This window comes from Sus scrofa, chromosome 6 (assembly GCF_000003025.6).
Source record: "Sus scrofa isolate TJ Tabasco breed Duroc chromosome 6, Sscrofa11.1, whole genome shotgun sequence".
NCBI lineage: Eukaryota > Metazoa > Chordata > Mammalia > Artiodactyla > Suidae > Sus > Sus scrofa.
Genome location: NC_010448.4, coordinates 75,666,043 through 75,678,986, shown reverse-complemented (window position 1 = coordinate 75,678,986; position 12,944 = coordinate 75,666,043). Strand labels below are relative to the sequence as shown.

At 46.4% G+C, this 12,944-nt stretch overlaps 1 protein-coding gene across 1 annotated transcript in view; it reads left to right on the top strand.

Annotated features, from left to right (window-relative positions):
* The window catches only part of SDHB (succinate dehydrogenase complex iron sulfur subunit B), a 29,750-nt gene continuing 17,681 nt past the window's right edge, over window positions 876-12,944 (top strand). The window contains 1 exon segment of the mRNA NM_001104953.1: window positions 876-947. Within this exon segment, the coding sequence (NP_001098423.1) occupies window positions 876-947 (72 nt within the window).

The window sequence follows — 12,944 nt, the reverse complement described above, 5'->3', positions numbered from 1 at the left end:
CCTAGCTTGGGAACCTCCACATGCCGCGGGTGCGGCCCTAAAACAGGCAAAGTCAAAAAAGAAAAAAAAGAAAGAAGAAAAGTTAAAATACGCACACCTCTTTCATAAAAAGACTGCTTTGAGTATTAAGATGAATCATAATGCTTGGCACATAGTAGGTGTTCAAGAAATGGTTTCTAACGCTAACTGACTGATTGAGCCATCCTGGGTTCCCTTCTCGCTCCTCTTTTACAGAACAGAACTTACCGTATTACAATTGTCTGGTAAGTTTGGTGAGGGCGGCACCGGTGCCCGGCTTGCTCACGCACTGTAGTACCCAGCACCTGGCACATAGTGGTGCTCCATACGTATTTTTGAATGAATGACACCTTTGCCCTTGATCGTTGAAGTCCCCTCGGACTCCAACATTCCTGATTTGCCCCGGACTGAGGGGTTTCTTGGGAGGCAGCAGTGCTGAAACCCGGTCAGTCTCGGGCAAACCGCAGTTGAGTGACATGATAGATAAATTTTCAGGAAGAAAGGGGTTAAAAATCGGGAGAGGACGAAGATCGAATGGCTCCGCCCACTTAGGCTGTAGCCCCACCCCTTACCACGGCCCTCCCTCCCTGGCTCCGCCCCTTCCTCTGGGAAGGTCACCTTCGAACGCGGGAGACTAAGTGGGCATGCGTCCGGCCCACGGCAACTACGCCCGTTCTTGCAGGCTTTCTCCGCCTTCCCTCCACCCACTCGGGAAACCGGAAGCCACCTCCCACTCGGTGGTTCTGAGCAGCTAGCGGGTCCTCGGTGGACGCTGGCTCGGCGCCGCGGTGCTCGGTGGGACAGCGGCGGAGAGTGCCCTCGGGGTGAAGGGGTGGGGCTCGACGTCAGAAACCAAAATGGCGGCGGTGGTCGCGGTCTCCTTGAAACGCTGGTTCCCGGCCACAACCCTTGGCGGAGCCTGCCTGCAGGTGAGCACCCGCCCCGGGCGGAGGGGGCGAGCCAGGCATGAAGGTCACGGAGACGGCTTGCAGTGGGGAGGGCAGCGGAAGGGCTGAGGGAGCACAGGGCCAGGCCTCGAGGAGGACAACCCGCTCCCACCCGCGCAGTGCTCTAACTCTGGTCGGGAGCGTTCCTGCCGGTTATCTTTCTGCACCTTTCTGCAGCCCGTGAATTGGTCAGGGCGGAGAGGGTTTTTTAGACACAAGAAAGAGAAGTTCGGAGAGGGAACTGGAATTGCCCAAGGTCACATGGCGAGCGAGTGTCTGTTGGGAAGCATAATTCGAATCCGACCATTTGGCCTCCGAGCCCTTTTTCTGACTCCTTTGGGAAAGACAGACCTGCCGGAGCGCTAAGGATAAAACTGGGAGGCGAGGTCACTCCTCCAGGGTGCTCAGTAAAGAGGGAAAGGGCGGGTGAATTGTTGGGGCCAAGGGAACAGAAAAATGGAAGGTAATCCGCTTGATGCCCTGAGGATATGAGTCTTCGTAAAGCAGAGTCATCCGCTCTGAATCTCTACCTGTAAAGGGCGTACCGACCTTATCGAGCTTGGCACTGCTCTTATTTACGTTCTTCAGGGTGCATCCCTTGAGTTGTCAGGAAGCTACACACTTGTGATCTGCATTCAAAATGGGAGGAAGGGAAATTGCCATCGCAATTTGTGTATGTAAATCCCTTTCAAATCTTTTTCGTCCTTTGGGCTCCTGAAAAAACCCTGTAAGATGGACAAGCAGGAATTCTTACCTCCATTTTAGAGTTTGGAAAACTGAGGCCTCAGAAAGTGGTGTTTTGGGTTTTTTTGTGTTTGTTTTTTTACTTGTTCAAAATATCACAGCCAAGAATGGGTTGATCCAGGACCAGACCCCAGTGTTTTGATCTTTGTATGTGAAAAACTCCTAGCATAGATCTGCCCACAATAGAGGTACAAGAATTATGAATTCCCCTCCTCTTCCTGCACCTCCATGAGAACATATTCGCTGGCATATGGCCAGTCTTCTAACACCAGCTCTTTGCAATATGCTCTATGTGAACTCAGACAGGTCATCTCGCAGCCTTCTGAGAAGTAGGGCTGGGGATGAAAACTGCCTACCAGCATCTTAAGCTGAGCGTTAAATTGGTGATTGATAATGACCTTGTTTACAGCTCTTTTATACTTGCTGAGCAAGCAGTTAGGTTGTGAGAGTCCCACCAATGAGAGTGCATTCTGAAGCTCAGGTCCCTCCTCCAAGAATGAATTACAGAGAAAGTTGGTTTCATAGGTCAGTGTTGTAATTCCAGGTGAAGCCACTGTAGGGCCTCCTGAGGGCAAAGAAAATAAATTACACTCACACCCCCGTGTAGGAAAATATATTCACATCCATAAATAGTGACATCATCATAATCCACCTGAATAGAATCCGTAATGAGCTTGGTGTACTACTTTCGGGTATACTCTGGTTCCTAAGAGTCTAGGACACAGTGGGAGATCTCTTCTGAATTCCTCATGCTTTTGTTTGTACCACTGAACCACAGTTCTGCCTGTGAGTATTGAACTGTAGTGTATTAACTGTTGTTTATGTTGCCTCATTTCTTCCTCTAGACTGTGTACTCCCCAAGGGCAAATACCACAGACTTTCAGTTGTGTGTCTCATTGCCTCTAGAGCTGACGGGGCTTGCTATACCCATCTGCCAATTAGAATAATGCAAGAACAGGAGTTCCCGTCGTGGCGCAGTGGGAACAAATCCCGACTAGGAACCATGAGGTTGCAGGTTCAATCTCTGGCCTCGCTCAGTGGGTTAAGGATCTGGCATTGCTGTGAGCTGTGATGTAGATCGCAAACGCAGCTTGGATCCTGCATGGCTATGGCTGTGGCCCAACTGTAGCTCCTCCTAGCCTGGAAACCTCCATATGTCCCAGGTGCAGCCCTAAAAAGAAAAAAAAAAAAAAAAAGAATAATGCAAGAATGGATATGGTTGCCAATGTGGAAGAGCAGAAATTATTTTCTGAGCAATGCCAGAAACTTGGCCCTCCTGTTAATCCTATGAGGTAGATTTTAATACCCACTACTTTCTTACAAAAGGAAACAAAGTCAGAAAAAGTTAAGTAATTTGCCAAAGAACGTCCAGCTACTAAGTTTTAAATCTTGGCTTTGGACCACCACCATTCACACCTTTCGGAAACTGTCTCTCTCTGGTGAGACCTCCCTGCCTTTTTCCTCTCCATTTCCACATCTTTCCCGCCTATCTCTGAATCTGTATCTGCACCGTCGAATTCAAGCTCCCAGCCTGCTCCCAAGGAAGCTCTCCTTAAATAACACGCTGCCTTCAGTGTAATCCAGAATTCACCCTTCTCATCCTCAGTCTGGTTTCAGTCCAGTTGTTGATATCTCGCTTCTTGCCTTCAATTATAAACTGTGCATTTCAGGAGTTCCCATTGTGGCTCAGGGGAAACGAATCTGACTAGGAACCATGAGATCGTGCATTCAATCTCTGGCCTCGCTCAGTTAGCCACGAGCTGTGGTGTAGATTGCAGATGCGGCTCGGATCCTGCGTTGCTGTGGCTGTAGCATAGGCTGACAGCTGTAACTCCGATTTGACCCCTAGCCTGGGAACCTCCATATGCTGAGGGTGCGGCCTTAAAAAGCAAAAGTGAAAAATAAACTATGCCTTTCAGCTTATCCACGATTTCTTACAAAGGTACACTCAGCCTTGAACTCTCATTTGTTTGTAGATTGAGGTAGAAATGCTTTTGACAAACCCTCTTCTTTGGGTTTGTCGTATAAATTGCCCAGCTAGGCTACAACGAAGAAAAAACTCAAAATTTTTGTCCACCTCCTGCTTCTGCCTGTATATTCTCCTTTGCTGCCTGTGTTGTGGGAGAAGTGGCGGCACTGCTCTGGCTCCTCTCCTCTCGTGCTCTCCATCCTGTCACCTGTTCAGAGGTGGCTGTCCAGGACTTCTCCCCTCACCCTGCATTACCAGCTTTGCTGCTCTATCACAGCAGCAGCAGCACACAAACACGCTATAGTTTCTTCCATCTTAAAAAAACGTATCCTGGGAGTTCCTGTCGTGGCACAGTGGTTAACGAATCCGACTAGGAACCATGAGGTTGCGGGTTCGATCCCTGCCCTTGCTCAATGGGTTAAGGATCTGGCGTTGCCGTGAGCTGTGGTGTAGGTTGCAGACGTGGCTCGGATCCCGAATTGCTATGGCTCTGGTGTAGGCCTACAGCTACAGCTCTAATTAGACCCCTAGCCTGGGAACCTCTCATATGCCGAAGGAGTGGCCCAAGAAATGGCCAAAAAAAAAAAAAAAAAAGACAAAAAAAACAAACCAAAAAAACATATCCAGCCACTGTCCCAGTTCTCCACTCTCCTTTATAGAAAAACTTCTCCAGAGGTGTCTCAACTCCCTGACTACAATTCATTTACCCCTGTTTTCTCATGAACCTGTTCCAGTCGGACCTTTCACCCTTACCACTTCACGGAAAGTACTTGTGCCAGGGCCGCCAGTGACCTTGGCTTTGTTAAATCCGACGTCAGTTCTCATGATACTTTGCTCCCTAAATCATAGTGTGCACTCCCTCCTTAAAACACTTTGTGGCCTGAGCCCCAGGACATGGCAGGTTTCAAGGTTTCTGCCTCGCCCACTGGCCAATCTTTCTGTCTCCCTTTGCTTGTCTCTCCACATCACCCCAAACTCCATAAATACTGGGACTCCGTCCCTAGGCCTCATCTTTATAGACACTCCTTTGGGCTTTAGACACCTCCCAAATTTGTGTCTCCAGCCCAGACTTCACCCCACATCTCTAGACTCAGATGGCCACCCAACTATAGTCTCAAAATCTCCACATGGATATTTAATAAACTTTGATTGCCTGAAGACAGAACCCTGGCGCTCTCCCTGCCACACACTTTTCTCCTCCCATCTCAGCTGATGGCAGTTCAACTTCATGTGGCTTGTGACTTTTTTTTTTAGGGCCACACCCTTGGCATATGGACGTTCCCAGGCTAGGGATCAAATGGGAGCTACACCTGCCGGCCTACGCCACAGCCACGCCAGATTGGAACCGTATCTGTGACCTACACTGCAGTTCACAGCATCACCAGATCCTTAACCCACTGATTAAGGTCAGGGATCAAACCCACATCCTCATGGATACTATTCGGATTGGTTTCCACTGTGCCACAACAGGAGCTCCCTGCCTTGTGACTTTGGAGCCGTCCTTATTCTGCCTCCCTCTCACATCCTGGCAGTTCTTTCTTAAAGTGTATTTAAAAACTAACTGCGGAGTTCCCGTCGTGGCGCAGTGGTTAACGAATCCGACTAGGAACCATGAGGTTGCGGGTTCGGTTCCTGCCCTTGCTCAGTGGGTTAACGATCCGGCGTTGCTGTGAGCTGTGGTGTAGGTTGCAGATGCGGCTCAGATCCTGCGTTGCTGTGGCTCTGGTGTAGGCTGGTGGCTACAGCTCCAATTCGACCCCTAGCCTGGGAACCTCCATATGCCACGGGAGTGGCCCAAGAAATAGCAACAACAACAACAACAAAAATTAAAAAAAAAAAAAAAAAAAACTAACTGCTTCTTGGAGTTCCCACTGTGGCACAGTAGGTTAAGGATCTGGCATTGTCTCTGCAGCAGCTTGGGTTGCTGCTGAGGTGCAGGTTTGATCCGTGGCCCGGTGCAGCGGGTTAAGGATCCAGTGTTGCTGCAGCTGTGGGGTAGGTTGCAGCTGCAGCACAGATTCAATCCCTGGAATTCTCTGGCCTAGGAACTTCCATATGCTGCAGGCAGCCATTAAGGAAAAAAAAAAATGGTTCTCAAGACAGAAGGTGATGTGATCCTTTCAAAACTTGTCTCTCTCCTGTGTTCAAAACCTTCCGGTAGTTTCCCGTCTTTCTCGGGGTAAAGGCAGAAGTCCTCCCATCTGGCTCTCCATTGACATTGCTGTCCTGTTCCCATCCCTCTCACTCACTCCATTCTCAGCAACCACTGGCGCCTCCTTGCACCTCAGACACATTCCCACCTCCAGATCTTTGTACTTGGAGTTCCCATTGTGGCTCAGCGAGTTAAGAACCCAGCATAGTGTCCATGAGGATATGGGTTTCATCCCTGGCCCATGGATTAAGGATTGTTGCTGCAGCACAGGTCGCAGATGCAGCTTGGCTATGGCATGGCTGTGGCTGTGGCAGAGGCCCGCAGTGCAGCTCCAATTCTACCCCTTGCCTGGGAACGTCCATGTGCTGAGGGTGCAGCCCTAAAAAGGAAAAGAAAAAAAAAAAAAAAAAAAAGGTGTTTGCACTCCATGCTCTCTGCCTGACCTGCTCTTCCCTAGGTAAGTGTATGGGTTGTTTACTTACCTCCTTCAGGTCCTTGATCACCTGTCACCTTTACAGTGAAGTCTTCACTGGCTGCCCCATCTGGGGTTGTGGCCAGGATCCCCAGGCCCCCCACCCTCTTCATGGCATTTATCACCACCTGACAAGCTCTAGGTTTTATTAGAGTGCATCTCCTCCAGTCACTGTAAGCTCCACGAGGACTGCGATGTATGTCTGTCTGTCCTTGATTCCCCAAAGCCTGGAACAGTCCCTGGAGCAGAGTAGCTGCTCTGTAATTAATTATTGAACAAATAAGTGAATGAGAATATCTGGACCAACTACCACCCCAAAAACCTTGCTGATTATGCGAGTATAGTAACAACTTCTCTTGTTCCTTGGATCTTTGGGGGGAAAGGAATTACCTTTTTGAACTCTTCTGTTTTGGATTTGTGTTTTCACAACTGTGTAGTGGCTAAAAGTTTGGGCTTTGGAGTCAATGACCTGTGTTTGAATCCTGGCTCTTTTGTTAAATGACCTTATTCTCATTTTTTATTTGAGAATAAAAAGCTTTCTTCATAGAGATGTTGTCAAGATTAGAGATAATTTAGTACAACATCTGGCACCTGGTACGGGCTCAGTGAATGAGCTGCTATTATTACTTATACTTCTACCATGAATACCTACAGAACAGATTTTCCCGTTTCTCCTTCAGGCAATTTTTTTTTTAAATCCAGGTCCCATAATCCTCTGGACTCTTTAGTGCAGCCCTCAAGGTGAGCAAAGCTCCGTCACTGTTAGAACCACTGCCTGCTCTGATCATTTTGATTTCGGCATCTTCTCTCCTCGTTCTTGTTAGCACCACCAAGTGTTGCGTAAGATACTTTTATTTATTTATTTATTTTTTAGGGCCGTACCTGCGGCATATGGAGGTTCCCAAACTAGGGGTCAAATTGGAGCTGCAGCCACTGGCCTACGTCACAGCCACAGCAACTCAAGATCTGAGCCACATCTGTGACCTAGAGCACATCTCGCAGCAACGCTGGATCCTTAACTCACTCAGCGAGGCCAGGGATCGAACCCGAAACCTCATGGATCCTACTCAGGTTCATTGCTGCTGAGCCACAACAGGAACTCCAATACATTTTTAACTCAAAATAAATTGTTTTAGAAAAAAATAGTGGCACTTTGGGAAACCCCAAAACTTATATTGGTATTTAGCGCCTTCTGATACTCTGTTGTGATTGATCCTTGCATTGCTTTTTTTTTTTTTTAAATGATTTTTACTTTTTCCATTATAGTTGGCTTATAGTGTTCTGTCAGTTTTCTACTGTACAGCGAAGTGATCCAGTCACACATAAGACTTTTTAGGAGTTCCCTGGTGGCTCAAAAGTTTAAAGATTGGCATTGTCTCTGCTATGGAATAGGTTTGATCCTTGGCCCAGGTGTGTCTTGCCTCGGGTGTGTCTTTTTTTGCTTTTTCTAGGGCCTCTCCTGAGGCATATGGAGATTCCTAGGCTAGGGATCTAATTGGAGCTGTAGCCACCTGCCTACGCCGGAGCCACAGCAACACGGGATCCAAGCGGCATCTGCGACGTACACCACAGCTCACAGCAACGCCAGATCCTTAACCCACTGAGCAAGGGCAGGGATCGAATCCACAACCTCATGGTTCCTAGTTGGATTCGTTAACCACTGCGCCACGACAGGAACTCCAAAACAGACTTTTTAAAATGATTTCTGGGAGTTCCCATCGTGGCTCAGTGGTAACGAACCCAATCAATATCCATGAGGACAGGGGTTTGATCCATGACCTTGCTCAGTGAGTTAAGGATCTGGTGTTGCCGTGAGCTGTGGTATAGGTCGAAGATGTGGCTTGGATCCTGCGTTGCTATGGTTGTGGTGTAGGCTGGCAGCTCCAGCTCCCATTCGACCCCTAGCCTGGGAACTTCCATATGCTGCTGGTGTGGCCCTAAAAGACAAAAGAGTAATTTCTAAACAAGCCCAGGCCCTTCAGGGAAGATCCGTATGATCAAGTTTAGACCTTTGTGTCTCTGTACATTGGATGGAAAGCAGATATATTTAGGTAGGTATTAGAAGGAGCTGATAAGGTGAGGCCCCAGTGCAGGTAACCAGGATCAGCTTTGACAGGCCTTTGCGGGAGTGAGTGAAACTGAGCCTGACAGAGCCAGATGCCTGTTGCCCACTGCCAATACTATTAAATCTGGCTTTAGAACCAGGGAGTGATAGCTGACAACCTCAAAATCCCAGCTTCTGTTTAAATTCCAAGTTTTATTTGTATTTTAGTAAAAAAAATTTTTGAAGGGGTGATATTTTTTAGAGGCTTCTCATGCCTCTCGCTACCACCTACCTCAGACACAGCAGCTGCCCCCTCTGGGAAACAGTAACAAACTGGTGCATCACATCATGAAACAGGACTTGGTAATAAAAAGCAATGACTCTTGAAGAACAACAGCTTGGTGGAATCTCCAGGAAATTATGCAGATTTTTTTTTTTTTTTTCCTTCCTAGGGCCACACCCACAGCATATGGAGGTTCCCAGGCCAGGGGTCGTGTCGCAGTTACAGCTGCTGGCCAATGCCAGATCCTTAACCCACTGAGTAAGGCCAGGAATCGAACATTCATCCTCATGGATGCTAGTCGGATTCTTTTCTGCTGAGCCACAATGGGAGCTTCTGTTTTTTTTTTTTTTTTTTTTTTTTTTAATTTTTAAAAAGCCAATTCCCCCAAATTACATATGAAATGATTACATTATATAACATTCTTGAAATGATAAAATTATAGAAAATGTAACAGATTAATGATTGTTGGGGATGAAGGAGTAGGGATGGAGGGCATGAGGGGCATGGTTGTGGCAGATATTCTGTATCTTGACTGTATCTCTGTTAACATTCTGGTTGTGATTTTTTTGGCCACACATATGGCATGTGAAAGTTCCTGGTCCAGGGATCAAAACCCAAATCACTGCAGTAACCAAAGAGTCAGTGCAGTGATAATGCCAGATCCTTCTTATCCCACTGAGCCACAAGGGAACTCCTTTGGTTGTGACCCTGTGCTGTGGTTTTGTACACTGTTACCACTGGGGGAAATTGAGTAAAGGGTACTTGGGAGCTCAGTATTACTTCTTATAAATGCATGTGATTCTACAGTTATTTCCAAATGAAAAGTGTATTTAAAAAAAAAAAGGCAATAAACCATGGATATATGCAGCAGCATGAATCAATCTTAGAAGCATTATGTTGAGTGGAAAGAAGCTAGATCCAAGATGTATAACCTCACTCAGTGCATTTACTTATTTATTTATTAGCACCACACCTGTGGCATATGGAGGTTCCCAGGCTAGGGGTTGAATCCGAGTTGCAGCTGCCGGCCTACACCACAGCCCAGCAAGGCTGGATCCTTAACCCACTGAGCAAGGCCAGGGATTGAACCTGCGTCCTCATGGATACTCGTCAGATTCTTTTCTGCTGAGCCACACAATGGGAACTCCCCTCATTGCATTTGTATGACATTGTCTAAGAGGCAAATCCATAGTAATAGAGAGCTGGTCACTTACCAGGGGCAGGGAGAGGGCGCTGATGGTAAAGAAACACTGGGGAGCTTTCTGAATGGAAATATTCTGAATGGAATATACCACAACTTAATAATTGTGGTAGTAGTATTACAACTTTATCAAAACTCATCGAATTATACTCGTAAAATTGGTGAATTTTATTGTAGTGCTTTATGTCATTGCGTCTAACAAAAACAAGGAGTGTGTTAAGCAAGCTGCTGGGGCTGCTATCTTTAATTTTTTCACTTCCTCCACTTCCTGTTGTACACCACAAGGTGGCGTAGCCAGATGTTCTTGTCATTTCACAAAATGGAGGTCCTAGTGGGAAATGTTCATTTGTAGAAATGACTTTCCTTTTATTACTGATCTTAGCGAGGTTAGTGATAAGATAAAATACAACTTTCATCCTCACTTTCATTTTCACAATACCTTTTCTTTCATACTAAGCTGATGTTATCAGCATCATTAAATTTGGGAGCAAGTATAAACTGCATTGCATTTCTTACAATTAATTAATCTTAAGAGTTTTTACTTTAACAGTTTATAAGAGAATTAGCTGGCCCGGAATAGAATACCTGTGGCATATGGAAGTTCTCGAGCCTCAGCTTGTGACAATGCCAGATCTTTAACCCACTGACCGGGGCCAGGGATTGAATACGAATCCTCACAGACACTGTCTTGGGTTCTTAACCCCAATGAGCCACAAGGGAAACTCTGTATTTTTTTTATCTTCAACTTAATAAGTGCTGTTCGACTGGCAGGCTCCTCCCCTCCGTATCACCATAGTAGAAGCTCAGCAGGACTTGGTGTGGCCTCTGCCTTGCCTCATCTGCCTAAATGCAAAAGGGCTTCACAGACCCTGGGATGGGAGCAGCTTAGACTTAGCATTATATGTAAATGCCATATACAGAGGGGTATAGGTTTGTTTTATTTGTTAATGGCTTGATATAAGTTGCACTGTTTGGTCTCTTAAGGTACATTTAAAATAAACCACTTTTAGGAGTTCCCGTCATGGCTCAGCAGTTAACGAACCTGACCAGTTCGATCCCTGGCCTTGTTCAGAGGGTTAAGGATCCAGCGTTGCTGTGACCTGTGGTATAGGCCAATAGCTGCAGCTCCGATTCGACCCCTAGCCTGAGAACCTACATAAGCTTCGGGTGCAGCCCTAAAAATGACAAAATTTGCATTTGTTTAATGTTCGATTTTTGTTCTTCAATCTTTGCTAACCAGGGATTGAACTGCTCTTTGCAGAGGCTTGGGCCAGATACCCTGGGAGATGGAAAACGTGACCTGTTCTGTGCTGGTTTATGTTATGTACCAAGTGACCGGGCTCAGATAGTTGGTGAAAATGTTGTTCTGGGTATTTCTGGATGAGTTTAACATTTAAATTGATAGACTGACAAAGACCAGTGCTTTATTGTATCACTTACAGGTAGAATCTAAAAAATACAACAAACTGGTGGAGCTCCTGCCATGGCGGAAAGGAATCCAACTAGGAACCATGAGGTTGCGGGTTTGAGTCCTGGCCTTTCTCAGTGGGTTAAGGATCTGGCATTTCTGTGAGCTGTGATGTAGGTCACAGATGCAGCTCAGATCTGGTGCTGCTGTGGCTGTGGTGTAGGCCAGCAGCAACAGCTCCAATTAGACCCCCAGCCTGGGAACCTCCATATGCCGTGGGTGCAGCCCTAAAAAGACAAAAAGACAGGAAAAAAAAAAATACAACCAACTAGTGAATTAAACAAACAAACAAAAACAGATTCACAGATATAGAGAACAAACTAATGATTACCAGTGGGGAGAGGGAGGAAGGGCAGTATAGGGTGGGGGGATGGAAGGTACAAGCCTTTGGGTATAAGATAGGCTCAAAGTTGTACAACATGGGGAGTATAGCCAGTGTTAAATCAAACAAATAGATAGACTGAGTAATGCATGTTGCCCTCCCTAACGCGAGTGAGCCTTACCCAATCAGTTGTAAGCTGGAATAGAACAAAAGGCTGGCCCCCCTTCAAATAAAAGGAAATTACTCCTGCCTCATTGCTTTCAAACTGGGACATTGATTTTTTTTTCCCTACCTTTGGACTTGAAATATTGACCCTTCCTGGGTCTTGAGCCTGCTGGTCTTTGGACTAGAACCACGTCATCGGCTCTCCTGGTCTCCAGCTTGCCTGCTGCAGATTTTAAGATTTGTTGTCCCCTGTAATCACACGAGCCAGTGCCTTAGGGAAAATCTCTTATGGTATGTGTGTGTGTGTATACGTGTGTGCTTCTATTTCTCTGGAGAACCCTGACTAATACACATACCTTCAAGGAGTTAGGACATAAAGAGAAGAAAACAGCACCAAGAGCCCTGAGCATAGTCACAAGTAAATAGGATGGCTCAGGGTTCAGGAGCCTGGTTTCTGAAGGCAGACAGGCAGACCTGGGCTCCGGTCCTGGCTCACCTCACCAGTTCTGTAATCATGGGCCCATCACTTGATCTCTGGGCCTTTTTTCTCATCTTTAAAATGAAGATTCAGGAGTTCCCGTCGTGGCGCAGTGGTTAACGAATCCGACTAGGAACCATGAGGTTGCGGGTTCGGTCCCTGCCCTTGCTCAGTGGGTTAACGATCCGGCGTTGCCGTGAGCTGTGGTGTAGGTTGCAGACGCGGCTTGGATCCCGCGTTGGTGTGGCTCTGGCGTAGGCTGGTGGCTACAGCTCCGATTCGACCCCTAGCCTGGGAACCTCCATATGCCTCAGAAGCGGCCCGAAGAAATAGCAAAAAAAAAAAAAAAATGAAGATTCACTGGCGTAGCATTTCGGACAGTATGTGGCAATAATGGTTTTAGGAATTGGTATATAAAAATTAGTGTATACAGTAGGAAATTGACAGAACACTGTAAAGTATAATGGAAAAAATTTTAAAAATTTAAACATTAGTGTAAATTTTAAAAATTTTTAATTTTTCTATTATAGTTGATTTACAATGTTCTGTCAATTTCTGCTATACAGCAAAGTGACCCAGTCATGCACACACATATATATACACATTCTTTTTCTCACATTATTCTCCATCATGTTCCATCACAAGTAACTAGATATAGTTCCCTGTGCTATACATTAGGAA